Below are 16,427 nucleotides of genomic sequence, written 5' to 3' on the forward strand. Positions count from 1 at the left end.
TCTACCACTGGGGGGCGGCAATGTGGAGTCATGGTTTCTGAGTTGTACACCCTTTGAGTGCTGCTTTAATGTTGTTTATTGCTTTTGACATTTTGTGCCTTTTGTTGGACTTCAGTTTGTCTCTCCCAAGGGATAAGATATCGAGATTTTTTTTTTTTGTCGTTGAATTCATGTGGTGACGTAGAATTCTGTGACTTTATCCTGACAGTTCTGCAGTAAGTATGGCAGTTCAGTGCTTGAAGAGAAAAGAGAGAATTCCACACGACTGTTTGAAAACCCACTCCTGCCATCAATCACCGCACAGTTCTGAGAATTATTACCATAGAGATCACAGGAAAAGAGAGAGAGAGAGAGAGAGAGAGAAGAAAAAAGATTGAACCTCCTCCCCCCCATCCGTAATTAAGATCTTGGGAACGAGTGTTAATTTGGTGGATGTGAGAGTCTGATGAGCAGCTACAGCAACAATAAAGAGAAGAAGTACAACAGTAATTGTGTTTAACAAATGGCAGCTTTCAAATCAACAAAAATACACCCCCTCCCCTCTCCCTCTCTTTCTCTCTCTCTCTCCCTCTCTCTCTCTCTCTCTCTCTCTGTCTCTCTCTCTGTCTCTCTCTCTCTCTCTCTTTCTCTCTCTGTCTCACTCTCTCCGTCTCTCTCTCTGTCCTAGCATTGCTCTTTCTCTCTCTTTCTCCCTCTCTCTCTCTCCCTCTCTCTCTGTCCCAGCATAGCTCTCTCTCTCTCTTTCTCTCTCTCTTGCTCGCTCGCTTTCTCTCTCTCTCTCTGTCTGTCCTAGCGTAGCTCTCCTCCTGGCGCCTGCCGTGAGGCTGTATGCATATGTATGGGTTACGCCATCGAGGATGCTGAAGGGATCTGACACACAGAGACAGGATCAAAGAGCTCTATCTGATCCCATCAAAAACATATTAAAACCTCCTCTCATCTCCGCAAAAAGTCCTATTGATTCAGTGCAGCCCGGTTCCTACTGGTTGGAGAGAGAGAGAGAGAGAGAGAGAGAGAGAGAGAAAGAGAAAGAGAGAAAAAGAGAGGGAGACAGAATCCACGTCAAGACAGGCGCGATTACGTGCTTGATAAACAATAGGCCGTTAAGCTCATAAAACAGGAGTGTTGTGCATAATGTTGCAATAAAAGATAGCATCTCCTCACTCATCATATTTACCTCTCCCCATTGGAGTTTGGATGCTCCATAAACACACATACAACCATATATCCTCTAAACAATGCGTCTGTCAGGACAAGAAGAACTAAAAGTTAGAATGCGCGACATGTCAGAAAGAACCAGGAGTTTAAATAGAAATGCTGTTTTTTTTTTGTTGTTGTTGTTGTTGTTTTTTGGACATTATTGTCATAGCCGTTGAGGTACAGTGGAGTCTTACATCTGTCTTTTCCCCTTTTCTCCTTTCTCTTTGTCCTCTGGATATATAATGTGTACTTGTAGTTTGGTCAGCTGCTTTACTGGGATTGACTGATGGGTTCGAATCAGTCTGTGTTCAGTTTCTGGATCATACTGCACAGCGTGAGATAGGTGCAGCTTTGGTGTTAGTTCAACAAACTAAACACTAACTGTCAGTCTCACCAGAGAGTGGGCCTGATATTTTTTTAACCTTTTTTTTTTTTTTTAACGTTAATTTTTCATCTGTTTTGTGACATGATTTTCTTCAAGCCAGTAAAGGATTACGTGTACAAACACACGCCCTTCACGCCCCTGCTTTAAAAAAAGAAAGAAAGAGACATAAGACCAAGACGCTTACCAAATGATCTTTGTAACTCCGTAAAGGCCCGTGCTGACGCTGCAAAGACTGTGGTGACAGTAGAATAACAGCCACACAACAGAAACTCTACTGTTGCCTGTAGCTCTACCACAAAGCCCGGAACAACTTAGAAAACTCCACGAGGGTCTCAGCGGAAGAGCTGAGCCGTGGAGGAACTGGAGACGGGAACGGGACGGAGAGAGCAGGGGGAAGAGAAATGAGGAAAAGTAGGAAGAGAGGTAGAGAAGTATGAGAGAGAGAGAGAGAGAGAGAGAGAGGCGCACAGAGAGTGAATGGAGAGGGTAACCTGTGAATAGCTTTTCATTTAGCTTCTGTCCCTGACAGCGGTGGATAAGTGGTGTGGGACCCTTGTACAGGTAAAATCCATTCTCCCCATTGGCCTGGGGGGGGGCGGGTGATGTAGGGGCGAGGGGGGGGGAGGGGGGGTAGGTGAATGGGCTGTAACAGAATTTCCTCAGCCCTCTGGGTCCTCGTGCAAAGCACAGAATAAATGGTGAAGGTGGCAGGCCTGGACAGAAAAATCAATGCCTGCTTATACAGACATGACACACCAGCAGCCACCACTGTGTGTGTGCGTGTATGTGTGTGTGAGAGAGAGAACTGGGATTTTTGCTTCTCACCTGAGCTCTGGGACCTGTAAATAACTCTTATTCTCTCTCTCTCTCTCTCTGTCTCTCTCTCTCTTTCTCTCTCTGGGCACAGGAAGTATGAATGCGAGGTGTGTAACCGTGCGTTCAGTGAGAAGTGGGCTCTGAATAACCACATGAAGCTGCACACTGGAGACAAGCCTTACAAGTGTGCCTGGCCCGCCTGCCACTACTCCTTCCTCACGCTGTCTGCCATGAAGGACCACTACCGCACACACACAGGTATACACACACACACACACACACACACATACTCTTCTCATTCCTCAAGGCACTGCCACCTTTCCTTTCATCCCTCTCTCTCTCTCTCTCTGTCTCTCTCTCTCTCTGTCTCTCTCTCCCTCTCTCTCTTCACTGCCTCTTCTCTCTCCTCTCTTCTCTCCTCTTTGTTTTGCTCCATTTTCGCTATCCCCCACAACACAACCTCTGGAATCCCTGAACCTCAACCACGCTGTAATTGTGTTTGGGGTTGCGTTCAGTACCCTCAGCGTGGTTAATGTCAAAGTGAACTGGGGTGGAACGTCACCAGGGTCTCAGCGATGACTATGTGGAACAGAAAAACAGACCAGTGTCGTGCCAAAGATGACCAGTAAGAAACCGCTGGACTCGCCATCGCACGTGAGCTTGGTCAGAAGTCCAAAAGAGCCACGTTTTGAATTTGCTCACCTTCTGAACCGCCCAAAACCTTCTAAAAACGTTTCTTCATGTTCCTATAAGTCATCGAGTACTTCTTCCAGTGCTGCCTGAGAGAGCCTGAATGAAAGATTGGGAAAGAATATTCCACCTGTCATATGAGCCCAGAGATGCGTCCCAGAGAATGTGAATGTTATTTGAAATGTGTTTGAACAGTGATGTAAGGGCGAAGCGTCGCTAACTTAATTAGGCCTTTTATTTTCATTTGTTTCCAGCTCCATCTTTCACCATCACAGAGCGTCTGTCACTCTGGAACTCCAACCGTGTTACCTGTAGAGTGAAAAAGAGAGAGAGAGAGAGGGAGAGAGAGAGCATGAAGGAGAGAAAGAGAGAACAATTTGCAAGAGAGATAAAGAGAGAGCAGAGCAGAAGCAGAGAAAGACTAATTGTTCTGATTAGTCAACCTTAAATAGCTAACCCTAGTCTGTGACCCTCAATGTACCACTTCGTTATTAATGAAGATGGTGGGACGCTGAAGCATTTGCGAGATTATTGCAATCACGTTCCACAAATCAGCTTGGCACCCGCTAAAATATGATCTGTTTGTTCGCCCGTGTGAGATCACTTTAAAAGATATAGATGAGCTCTTTCAAGGGGCTCTAAGCTCCAATAATTATAAAAGGAGCAAGGAAAAACTCAAAGTTGGAGTGATTACGTTCCTGAGTGGAGATAACATGTAATTGTAACCAATGAAAGGACACAAACGCTGGTTCCTCATGGCGCTTTTCTGGCGACTGAAGCAGCGGCGATGGACAGGGTATCGCGGAAGCTCGAAAACGTTGAGAGAGGTTTTCTTAGGTTTACACTCGTGTCCTCAGACGATCCAAACACAACGCTGCTTTTCGAGCGCGAGTAATAAATTGCGTGGATTTTTGGTGAGATGTACAATATAAATTGGGACAAATCCAGGGGCAAAGTCTGTGTCTTTATGTTATTTTCTTCTCTTGTGTTCTCAGGTTTAATGACTGAATACGTTTTCTCTTCTTTCCTCCTCTAATAACTAAACGCGATTTCGCGAACAAAGGTTAGGCCTGCTTCTATATGTAAAAATCACCATGGAGAAATTTATTTTAGAACCAGCGTTGTCTTTGTGCTGGAACCCAGTGGTACACGTGCGCTGTGGATTGTCTGTTTAAACCAGTGCCTCTCAGGAGTGTGTCTGTAAAATAAGTGTTACTTCAGGAAACCAAAAAAAACGTCAAAGCCCTTTTGACCTTTTGTAAATCTCAGAAAATCTCCCATCCAGTCAAATGGTTTATCTCCACTTTTTCTTACCTGCACAAATTCTTTTTGGTCATGTTGTTGTCTATCCGCGTGGACTGTACACAGTCACAGGCAACTACCACTTTACTGCTTAAACTGCTAATTACATGTAGTTTCTTTCCCCCTGTTGCCGTCAAATCTCTTGTCCTTTTGTATCTGTAATTTCGCGTTGTACATGTTCTTTAGTGTGTCCCTATCCTAGCGCCTATAGCCCTTCATCCTAACAGTATTCATTGTTGGCACTTGATTGGTGTAGATTTTATGCTAATCTTGTTGTTTGAGGAAGAGAGGGAGGGGCCGTCAGCCGCCAGGGTCATTTGTAACTCCTGATGAATGGGCGTCTGGGATAAATAAATAAATCAAAAACGTCCGACCCACACTGGCTCTCCAAAGCTTCTCCATAGGGGGGAACCTGCACAACGCCTCACAACGGAGCCACAATTGATTTCTTCATCGCTTCAGTTTGTCGCTTAATCTGGTGATATGCTGATAAATCTCTGCACTTTGTCAATTAATTTCCCTGAAAAATGAGAGCCAAAATGGCGAGTGCATCAATACGGCAGCAGATTCCATGTCAAAAAATTAAGCGGTAAAATTAATTGCCCTCCCATCCTCTCCTTGCTAAAACAGAACTAATGAGAGAGGCAATTATAGCTGCATGCAGACTCCTCCGGGGTTATTCACACACACACACACACGCACACACACACACACACACACACACACACACACACACACACACACACACACACACATTCACAGACATTCACACCAACCCATCCAAAAGAAACCACTCCACGAACAACATTAACCTCCAAAAATCAGTTTGGATCAGAACCTGTCATTGAAATTTTAGCCAATGGAGAAAACCCTCTACAGTTTCTGCTGCTCAGTGGAGAAACCAGGCCAAGGCTAACTGAGAAGAGCCTTACTGATCCACCTCTCTCTCTCTCTCTCTCTCTCTCTCTCTCTCTCTCTCTCTCTCTCTGTGATCCTGTGCCTGTCCCCACTGGGCTGTGGCATGTTTGATTGCGTGAGAGGGGCAGTAAGAGGGCTCGGGCCAGTTCAGCCTGGCCCAGACACTGGCGTTGACAGTCTCACGTCACTCCCCTCCTGGGCCGCGCGGAGGGCTCAGCGCCATTCAGCGTCAGGGCAGATGAAAAGCACACGTGTGATTTATCGCCGGCATTTCCTGCTGGAGAATAATTGTGGCCAGCGTGACTGGACACGGGGAAGGGGAATCGATGCCTATAGATTTTTTTTTTTTTTTTCTGTGGTCTGGTCTTGTAGCGCGGGGCATAATGAGAAGATGGAGGGGTGACGGGCAGCTTCGGAGAAGAGGAAGAAAGAGGGAAAGGAGAAGTCTGGGGCGGGGCGGGGTGGGGTTGTCGGATTTTGGAAAGGAAAATAAGAGGAATGGACGAAGCGGTTACAGCGACCCGAGCGGGAATTGCGGAGAAAAAAAGCGTTCCGGGAGGGTTGAATCATGGGAAAAAAACGACGGCGGACACTGCGTGTGCCGCACGCTCGTCCGGCCCACGTTTGCCTACGCCTGTCGCCGCACGAACATCTTCATCCTCTTTACTTAATTTCTCTCACTTCTCTCTAAATTACAACAAACACTGTAAGAGAGAACCCTTCATTCTCTCCCGTCTGTATCAACCACAGTACAGTTTAGACAAGAGGTCAGACGAGGACCCATGACCAGACTTCGTTGTGCTTTCTCACTGGATAAAAAAAACACACGACTTTACACGTAACAGAGGAGATATTGCCCTCTCCTCTTTTGGCACCAATTTTAGCTGGTCCTTTCTCCACACCATCTCCAGTGCTTGTAACTTAAAAGTGCATATAAAAGTCAGTTTGACTTGAGTTTTTTTTTTTTTTTTTTCACTCTTTTTACTCTTCACAGTTTTAGAGTGTAAATGAATCCAGCTCGTTAGTGTTGTGTCTTAGACTTTTTTTTTTCTTTTTTTTTTCTTTTTTAATATCCTCCACTTCAGTGCCGCTGCATTAAAACACATTACCCACGGCTGAATGCCTTTGAATGGCTGCGATAAGGAAAGCTCTTGGCACTCGTCTCCCGGTATCCCTCCGGGACCCCCCCCCCTCCCCCCCCACCCCCCTCCAAAAAAAACTGCTGTCGGGAGCTGAAGGAGTAGCTTCTCCAGATGGAAATCATCACATTAACTCCGCTCAAAGTTGTTACCTCTCAGTGCATTATTGGCACATTTGGAAATGTGAAAGGGAAGAACTCAGATTCGAGTTTTTCTTCTTCTTTTTTTTTTTGGACGAAATCTATCTCTGTGTGTTACTGATATTTTGAAGGTGTACGTGTGTACTCGCGCGTGCATGTTAAGTGAAATACGCACAAGCGTATCCGTGTCTGGGTTGGTAAGTTTTGTGTGTCGAGCTCTGATCTTCCTGAGTTTTGCCGGTAATTGAGATAACATTTAACAGGCAGGCAGCATATGTGATTACTGTCACACCACGGCCCAATCAAAGTTCCCCTCTGCTGAGAGTGAGCAAGGTAATTAATGACAAGCAAGAGGCTATGTTCAATTACACTGCCACTGATTAATAAACATCCTTCTTTTCCCAATAGCAAATAGTAATCCCCGCAAAACTACAGTGGCTTATGCACTCAGGAAAGACTTAACTGCTGTAGTGACAGACTGGGCGGAGCCTAAAAAAGTGGTTTTGAGAGTCAACTGTAACTCTATGTCCAGAATTCATCTAATGTTACAGCCAGCCTAGACACCTCCTCTTTCTCCTTTTTCTTTTCTTTCTCCTTTTTCTGTTCTTTCTCCTTCTCCTCCGACAGAGAGAGAGAGAGAGAGAGAGATTTAAAAAGGAAAAAAAAGAAAGCCTCACCAGTCTCTTAATGACAGAGCCAGATGTAGGGAGGAGAGGGGAGGTGTAAACCTCCGCTCAAGCACTCTGCATAGCCCCATCTGGAATGGCATGGAACAGAAATGAAGTTGTACAAAACCGTTCCATTGATAATAAAGCTAATTTTTATGGCTCTGACAAGTATGTAATTATGTTCAGTGGCGCTTTTCAGATTTTATCACAGTCAATAAACCGCACCGGTAATTCCTGTCTCCTTTGACATATTTACATGGATGCGTTCAGTTGCAAGGGGGATTCGTTAAAGTTCACAGAGAAAACTCCTGATAGATGCACATTTCTGAGTTCTGCCTCCACTCCAAATATCTCTCTCTTTTCTCTCTCTCTCTCTCTCTCTCCCTCTCTCTCTCTCTGTCTCTCTCTCTCTCTCTCTCTCACTTGTTGTTGGTAATCATTTCATCTTTTTGTCCTCTGTAGGAGAGAAATCTTTTCTATGTGACCTCTGCGGATTTGCTGGTGGCACCCGTCATGCGCTTACCAAACACCGTCGCCAACACACAGGTAATACATGACTAGGGTGCCTCTCCTCCACACACACACACACACACACACACACACACACACACACACACACACACACACACATCTAATCAAAAACCATCTTATACCTGTTTATAACTGGAGTCACACACACACGCATACACACACACACAGTGTCACACAAACACACACACACACACACACACACACACATCACTCTGATGAGAAGCTAGCGGTGATTGGCAGGTGTAGCAGTGTGGATGACTTGCTCTGAGATTTTTAATTTCAGTTATCATTTCTGCATGTCATCCCATGGCTTAGGAAAATTACATTTTCAGATGCGCTGTCAATAACAAGCTTACTTTTTCAAAACCTAGATGGGCCTCATAACCACAGCCTGGCGAACACCCAAAGATCTCAGACGCGTTCATGCATATTCATCCCCATATTCCTTCACTCTTTTTTGTTTTTATCATCGCATGCTTTGATGAAGATGTCTCTTTATTTGTTTGATGTTTGTCTGGTTGTCAGGTGTGTCGTTTTCAGTCACGTGATCCTGTTTGTGTGTTTAAGCTTTTACCCTGCACTTAAAGTCCGCCCCATCTCAGTCATTCGGTTTTACAAATGTCTTAGTTTAGTTTAAATCTTAGTTGTATCTTAGGTGTATGGTATATATGTACGCACGTCTAAAAGGATTCAAATCAGGTGTGTGTGTGTGTGTGTGTGTTGCAGGTGAGAGGCCCTTTAAATGTCAACTCTGCAGCTTCGCGTCCACCACGCAATCACACCTGACTCGGCACAAGCGTGTGCACACTGGAGAGAAACCCTACCGTTGCCCCTGGTGTGACTACAGGTACCGGCTCATTGGGCCAGCCCGTCGTGGGTTGGGGCGAGGGGGGTGTGGGGTTTGGGTGGGGGTGGGGCTGGAGGAGGGCTGGTAGATGGGGACACTGATGGGAGAGGCACTGGTGTATTGTCTGGGAACAGTATAATCGGCGCTGGCTTCATCGCTCTTCCATCAGCACTGGCCCGCGCTGGCAAGACCACCGCCATTAAAAATCCATCACTACACTGTAGTAATTACACAGCAAATCATCGGTGAAATTGAAAAGAAAAAAAAAAAAAGATTTTGACCAGTTTTGAGCATTTTCCTCATTGTCTTCCTCATTATCATCCCCTCTTCTTCCTCCAGTGTGTCGAAGAAGCGTACACGTACGCACCAACACGTATTTCTACCAGTGAAATTTTTTGTTGTTACAGAACTTGATTTTCAAATACTTCCTTCTTCATTCTGAAGCACCTCTTATCATGGATTAGCAGGACAGTTGTTTAACAGTCTCTCTGACCTCAAAGCTCAGAAACTAGCTGCTGATTGAAGGTAATGAAATTCCATATCAAATTCCAGTCCGCGGTCCCATAGTGATACTGGGTTTCTGACTGATACCCACTGAGTTACGGATGTGCTGAAGGAATATTTTAATACTGGCATCTGTGAAACGTATTCGCTCGGTCTGTATTCACCCTGATAACCAAGAAATATTTCATGAGTTTTAATGTTTATGAATCTATAGTGATGAGAGAGGAATAAAAGCCTTCCGCTCTGTAGATATTTGTGTTAGAACAGTGATGACTGATGTGTGAAAACTTTTGAATTTCATAATATTTTAAACAAGTTTTTTTTTTTTTTTTTTTTTAACCGCCGTTTGATGCTTTCTGGAGAGCATTTGAAGCCCAGACTTCTTTTCCTTATAATCACCAAGCCAATAAAACCACACGACTATTAGGGAGTGAAAATGATAACAGACCACAGACTAAAAAGCTACGCCATCTCCGGGGGCCTTTGGAGAATTTTACGCAGGCGTTTAGCTTTTCAAACTTTTATAATAAGCAGTCACGTTAGTTTCGGGATACTCCAGGCGTTCTTCAGATGGGCGTGAAAGTGATAGCGAGAGGCGGACACCGAACGCGTCCCACGGGCCGCGTTCCCTTAGCGCGCCCCGTCGTTTTCGCCGACGTTTTTTAACGCCAATGGATTAATTAACAGAGCCTGTTGCAGTGGGCTCTATGTGGTCCCGCCGCCCGTATCCCGACACCTGCTGATTCCTCACCGTAGCCCTGTTGTTTTTTTTTTCTTTTTCCTTTCTTTCTTCCTTTCTCTTTTTTTTTCCATGGGACAATTACATTTTTTTTTTTCCATATCTAAAAGATATGTGCTTCCCCCTGCAACCATCACCCCAGGGGTCTCACCAGCACAGCTCTTCTCTTCTCCTTTAACTCACAAGAAATATTTTCTGCCTGTTTCATTAAACTAGAATCAGCCATTTAATTAGAACCTCAAAAAACTCTTTCCGCCCTTTTTTTTTTTTCCTGGTTACAGATATGTTTCACTCTTTGTTTCTTTATCGTTCTTGCTTTTGTAATTGAAAAATGTGTACGTATTTGTCCAGAAGTTATCCGCCGAAAGTTTTCGATTTTTTTTTTTTTAATATATTTCTTTCTTTTTTTTTTTTTTTTTTATGTGAACATTCTGTGGAGAGAAAATTAATGTAACTACCAGTGACAAATAACGTTGGCATTTAAAGCCTCCACACCCCACCCCAGGTCAATTTCTTAATCAAAACATGTCCGTGTGACTGTCATCGTTAATTACCAAAGAAATAACGCAGTTTAGACTCAGTGGGAATGTTGGAGTATGCTTTGTATTTGATGTTTTGGAATTTGCGCAGAGGCGAATATTCCTTTACAGGGTGAAGGACCTCACGACTCTTTTAAAAACTGCTCTTAGAGGAATGAAAGCCTCTCATGCACCTTTTATTATTGCATGCCTCAGTCAAAAGGAACAGAGCTTCACTAAGTAGCCTGAGAACATAATTATTCATTTTGACCTTGGAAATTTATGCTTTTCCTTTTTCTTTTTTTGAACCCATTCTCTGTGTGATGTCGGTGTCTGTGTATATGAGTGTGTGTGTGTGTGTGTGTGTTTTCAGAGGTGAATAAACGGCTGTAGCTCTAGTTGCAGACCGGCCTGATCAGTCAGAACAGAACTCTAAATACTTTGTTTAAACACTACAGCCTCTGGGATGACAAAGTCCGCACGGAATTCTGTTTATGTCTGTTTGGCTTTGTGTGTGTGTGTGTGTGTGTGTGTGTGTCTGTGATTTACCAGAAAGTATCAAATATACATGTGTGTGTAATATGTAGTATTTTTTTTTAATTTTTTTTTTTTGAAGAATTTGATTTAACTGTATGGAAGATACATTGTATCGATTGTGCTATTCCACCATTTTATACCAATGCGACCAATTTTTCCACTTGCACCGGCCCGTCGACTCAAAGATGAGCCTGTATGCTGACGGAGATATCACTACTCTCTGTGTCGTAGCAGTGCTAGGCTCATGTACTGTCTGTAACGCGTCGTCCACGGCCGGACTGTGCACTGCGCGCCGACGGAGCTGAGGCCAGACCTCTGTGTCGGGCCTGGCGAGGGCCTCTTTAAAAGCGGGGAAAGGATGGAACCGGAGACCTATGATAAAGTGAGGCGGCGTAGCAAAAGGGAAAACAAATGCTCTGCTCGGCTGGCATGAGCAATGGCATGGGAAAGCTTTATTGGGCCAGCCACGGTGATAAGGCAGAGTAATTGCGTATTATACTGTCCGAGAGTGTCAGTTCCCTACCAGGCATGAGTGCTCCATCAATCAAGGACATGTATGTGTGCGCGTGTGTATGTACTTACGCACACATAAAAATACACACACGTGTTTGTGGATGTGTGTGTTTTTTGGTTTGTGTGTGTGTGTGCGCGTTTTGATAGGGCCTGAGAGTGGGTCAGGCAGCACCATTAATCAGTGTGGCTCTCCTGTGCAGTCTCTCCTGGCCTCCCATAGCTGACATAATTACAGCTAGTTCCCAACCTGCACAGTGGTCAAATCCCCCCCCACCCCAACCACACACACACACACACGCAGATACAAACACACACCCCACAACATTCAGACTCACACCAAATAACAGTTCTGCTTCATATAAACACACATTCCCTCCCCCTTCACAAACACACACGGAAAACTGCGATGACGACCTCAGGAGCAAAGCATGCACTCCAAGCTTCTAAACCTGCGGGCGCAAAGTCAAGAGAAACAGTGTTGTTTTTTTGTTTTGTTTTTTTTTAACAGTCTGTGAATGCTGTCTATGGTACGTATAACGCTCTCCGTAAGAGAAAAAAATATTTAGCTAAAGGTGGAAGAATGTTGATGAGGATGTGTTTTTGTTATTTTTATCTGAGAGAAAGTGCTAGAAATTGTTTTGATTCCAACGCTGTCTCTGATGGTGTGTGTGTGTGTGCATACATGTATGTATGTATGACTTGTATTTGTGTGTGTGTGTGTGTGTGCGCGTGTGTGTGTGTGTTGGATTTGCAGGGCACTTTGAACATCTCTCACCTCCCCTGGGATGTGTATACCCACAGCCCCCTAAACATATTTAGCTATCGGTTCACTCTTTATGTGAACCAAAACAAACCGCCTATGAAAGCAAACCTTCCCCAAGAACATTTCTGATTGTTTGGGGATTTTGTTTTCTATCCTTATCACCCCTGTCCTTTGTTCCCTGTTTAATCTAATATTACATTCTTTTTTTTAATCTCTCTCGAGATCCAACTGTGCGGAGAACATTCGGAAGCATATCCTCCATACAGGAAAGCATGAAGGAGTGAAGATGTATAATTGCCCCAAGTGTGACTATGCCACCAATGCCCCGATGGACTTCCGCAACCACCTGAAAGAGATGCACCCAGATATAGAGAATCCAGACCTGGCATATCTACACGCAGGTAACTCTCTCTCTCTCTCTCTCTCTCTCTCTCTCTCTCTCTCTCCCGCTTTTTTCCCCCCTCTCTCCATCTGTCTTTGCTGAGGACACAGTTTAAAGTTTTTTGCCCAACACTTTATAAGATAAACCATACCTCTTCCTTTTTTCAATCGGTTTTGTTTTTAGGAGTTAAGTGAGTCATTTTCTAGCAAAGGTAAAAAGCCAGAGAGAGGGGAAGGTGACTGTTGAATTATCAATATTATGGCTAGTGCAGGGTCAAAGGTCCTTTCCTGTCTGAGACTGGACACTCAGTGGAAGCCTTAGGTCTGCTTTTCCTCGGGTGAATACGTTTGTGTGAATGGTTTAGTTTTGTGTCACTGTCCTTACGGACCCTAAATCCAATGGAAGCACGGGATGACCTTGCGACTAGCAGGGAGGACACACCTGGCTCTGGTGTAGCTCTGACCTCTGTTATTTTCAGAGAAAAGCAAAGAGATTGCGCTGTGTCAAAGTTCAGGGCAAGCCACCATCACTTCTCTGCACCATGGAGTGCAGCTCTGGGGGTGGGGGGGGGTTAGCGCACCCAGTGTAGCACTCCAGTACCTAAACCAGTGTTTTCCCTATCCATATAGGCAAGGAGACCCCCCCCCCCCCCCACAACCACTTCTCTCCGCCAAATTTTCCTTGGCATTCTCCCCCTGGCACAACTCCCCCCCCCCCAAACACACACATACACACACACACACACACACCCCACCACCACCACCTCAACCTCCACCCCATGTTTTGGTTTCTTTAAAGTGCTTTTTGGAAGCAAAAAGGGGAGGGGAGCGATCCCCACACCCTTCACTTGTTTAATCTAAGGAGGCAGAACAAGACAGAAAGCGGAAAGAAGAAGAAGAAGAAAGATTAACAAGGTAGATGTTGAATTAAGCGGCTTGTGATGGCTCACTGTCACAGTGGCACCGGGGGCCCGTGGTGAGAGGGAAATGGGTTACGATGGGCCAGTGCCGCTCATTTGCCTTTGAAAGACACAGATCAAACACTCTCTCTCAGCACTCCAGCCACACCATGCAGATTGACTGACACCCGCACGTGCGGCTCATCTTCCTGTATGTCGTTTTTTTTTTTTTTCCCCCTCACCTAGTTTAATTTCCATGTTGCAATTCGAATTAGGGCCCCTCTCTGGGATAAAAGGAAAGGTCTTGGCAAAAAAAAAAGACAGAAAGAACTAGAAGATTGGGAATGCATATGAGTGAGAGATGGAGGGAAATGATGATTAGAATTTGAAATTGCCAAGACCCTGATTCAGAGAAATATCACCAAGAGAGAAGCAATAAAACGTTTATGACGGTTTTTCCCTCGTTTGGTAGAGCGAGAAAACATAGAGAATAGATTTTAGATTTAGCTATAGTCTACCTGCTTCCAGATAAGATCAAGACAAAAAAAATACCCAAAATAGAGTTTTAACGGTGCGATTTTTAAAAAAAATTTGTTTCCATCACATTTCGGTTGCTGCGCAGACATGTTTCCATGGAGATAGCCCATAATGATTTGCTGACTTTGTTTTCTCTGTCTCTCTCTCTCTCTCTCTCTCTCTCTCTCTCTCTCTCTCTCTTTCTTTCTCTTTCTCTGTCGCTCTCAGTCAGGATAACTGTGTACAGCAAGGTCAGCTGGGGTCAAAGAGAGTCGTAAAAGTAGATAACATGGTGGCTTTTAAGTGGCTACAGCAAAAAGCAATGCTTCTGGCCGTGTCTTAGAACCTGCAACAGCCTTGTTTGGACATGTTTATTCCACAGCTCAATGCTAGAGGGGGAAAAATATTATCTTAATTTTGCCAAAGTCACGATTGTATATCTTAAGGGAAGAAGAGATGTTGGTTACTCTATCTTGAAGTGGTCTGCATTTAGACTGTCAAGTTTAATAGAATTAAAAATTGTTTGGATGCCTTTATTTTATCTTAATGACGCAGTGACACAGCATCCATATTGTACAGGATTCATATTTTAATGGCAGTGATGAATTTATAAACATTTTGAACAGGAAAAGATAAGATCAAAGTCAAGAATTTTTATTATGTTATATGTTACAAAACGATTTAAAAAGCTATTACTATGTACCATTACAGCTATTACCATATACACATGACAGTAAAGGTGTTCTCTTTCATGTGTGACTTACTGTATAGAAGACTCTTATTTATCATATTAATGGTTAGTTTCAGCCAAAAGTTGGGTTTGGCAGCTGTTTGGGTCATGGCAGTGAAATAAAGTAAAAACAAGTTGATGAAGTCAGCATCTCCAATGAAAAAAAACAAAACAAAACAAAACAAAAAAACATTGTCCAGTGTAGTGTTGGTCAAGTGAAATGAGTCTACACTGACTAGTGTTAGGTAAAGATTGTAAAGGAGAAGTAAGTCTACGTTGACTAGTGTTAGGTAAAGACTGTAAACGTGAAGTGAGTCTACATTGACTAGCGTTAGGTAAAGATTGTAAGGGTGAAATGAGTCTACATTGACTAGTGTTAGGTAAAGACTGTAAACGTGAAGTGAGTCTACATTGACTAGCGTTAGGTAAAGATTGTAAAAGTGAAATGGGTCTAGATTGACTAGTGTCGGGTAAAGATCGTAAAGGTGAAGTGAGTCTACATTGACTAGCGTTAGGTAAAGATTGTAAAGGTGAAATGAGTTTACATTGACTAGTGTTAGGTAAAGATTGTAAAGGAGAAGTGAGTCTACATTGACTAGTGTTAGGTAAAGATTGTAGTCAGCACTGAGAGGGCACAAAAAGAGTGGAGGAGTTTTGGTGGGGAAACATTTCTCATTCTCACACACTGAAACACATTCAGGATCTCAGAGACTCATATCTCTCCATTAATCCATTTGTTGGAGTTTATCTCTGTGTGGAAGAGTCTTAAAAAAAAGGGGGAAAAAGCTAAATAACCTGTGCTCTTTTAGCCGTTTTTTACTACAATTGAGAGAGACAAAGTAAAATGTACAACAAAAGTTCTTTTTAAAGTAAAAAAAATGAAGGATTAGGTGCAACTGGATCTATATTAAGTTTTATGTAGTCTTTCGTCCCCATGGCAAACAAACTGTCTGATGAAATTAAAGATACTATTTGGCTGTGTGTGTGTGTGTGTGTGTGTGTGTGTGTGTGTGTGTGTGTGTCTGTGTCTGTGTCTGTGTTTCTGTGTGTGTGTCTCTGTGTGTGTCTGTGTATGTCTATGTGTGTGTGACTGAGGTGCTTTGGAGTGTAGGGTGATAATTGGACTACTGTCTGTGGAACACACCTTCTCCGGGACTCTGCCGTGTGTACTGCATTCTTTCTAGCTTTAGGCTCTTATTGGTTTTAACACTTTCCTCTGATTCTCCTTTCCAACACACAGCAAAGTACTGTCTTGTCTTTCACTGGAGGACTGTTGTTTTGCCTTTATTTGTCTCTCTCTTTCCTTCTCTCTCTCTCCCTCTCTCTAGGAGGTTCATTTACTTGTCTCTGTGTTGATTTTTTGCCCCTCTGATACACTGTGCGCATAGGGCTGCTTTAGATATTTTGTTTGGAGATCAGACCGATCAGAGCGAATGTGCCCCGAGGGATGTTCGGTCTGTCTGTCGGGCGGCGGGCGGGGAGATAGAGCTTCGGTGGAGAACGGCAGGAGAGCGAGCGCGCGCGTCTCTCGGTGGCGGGCCCCGTTAAATGGATGCGGGCAAAGCGTTCGGCGCCGGAGCTTTTTTTTTTTTTTTTCCTCCCCCCCCCCTGCATAATGACCCGCTCCGACGAGCGTGAAAACTCAGCCAGCCGGCGAGATTTATTACACATCATCCCACAACAACACTCTC

The 16,427-nt window shown here is 44.1% G+C and overlaps 1 protein-coding gene across 1 annotated transcript in view; it reads left to right on the forward strand.

Moving 5' to 3' along the window:
• znf407 (zinc finger protein 407) overlaps window positions 1–16,427 on the forward strand; it is a 95,374-nt gene that overhangs the window by 59,329 nt on the left and 19,618 nt on the right. Inside the window, exons 5-8 of the mRNA XM_030783128.1 lie at window positions 2,493–2,659; window positions 7,721–7,804; window positions 8,516–8,636; window positions 12,433–12,611. Coding sequence (XP_030638988.1) covers window positions 2,493–2,659; window positions 7,721–7,804; window positions 8,516–8,636; window positions 12,433–12,611 — 551 coding nt within the window. The remainder of the gene's footprint in view (window positions 1–2,492; window positions 2,660–7,720; window positions 7,805–8,515; window positions 8,637–12,432; window positions 12,612–16,427) is intronic.

Source organism: Chanos chanos, chromosome 8, assembly GCF_902362185.1.
Source record: "Chanos chanos chromosome 8, fChaCha1.1, whole genome shotgun sequence".
NCBI lineage: Eukaryota > Metazoa > Chordata > Actinopteri > Gonorynchiformes > Chanidae > Chanos > Chanos chanos.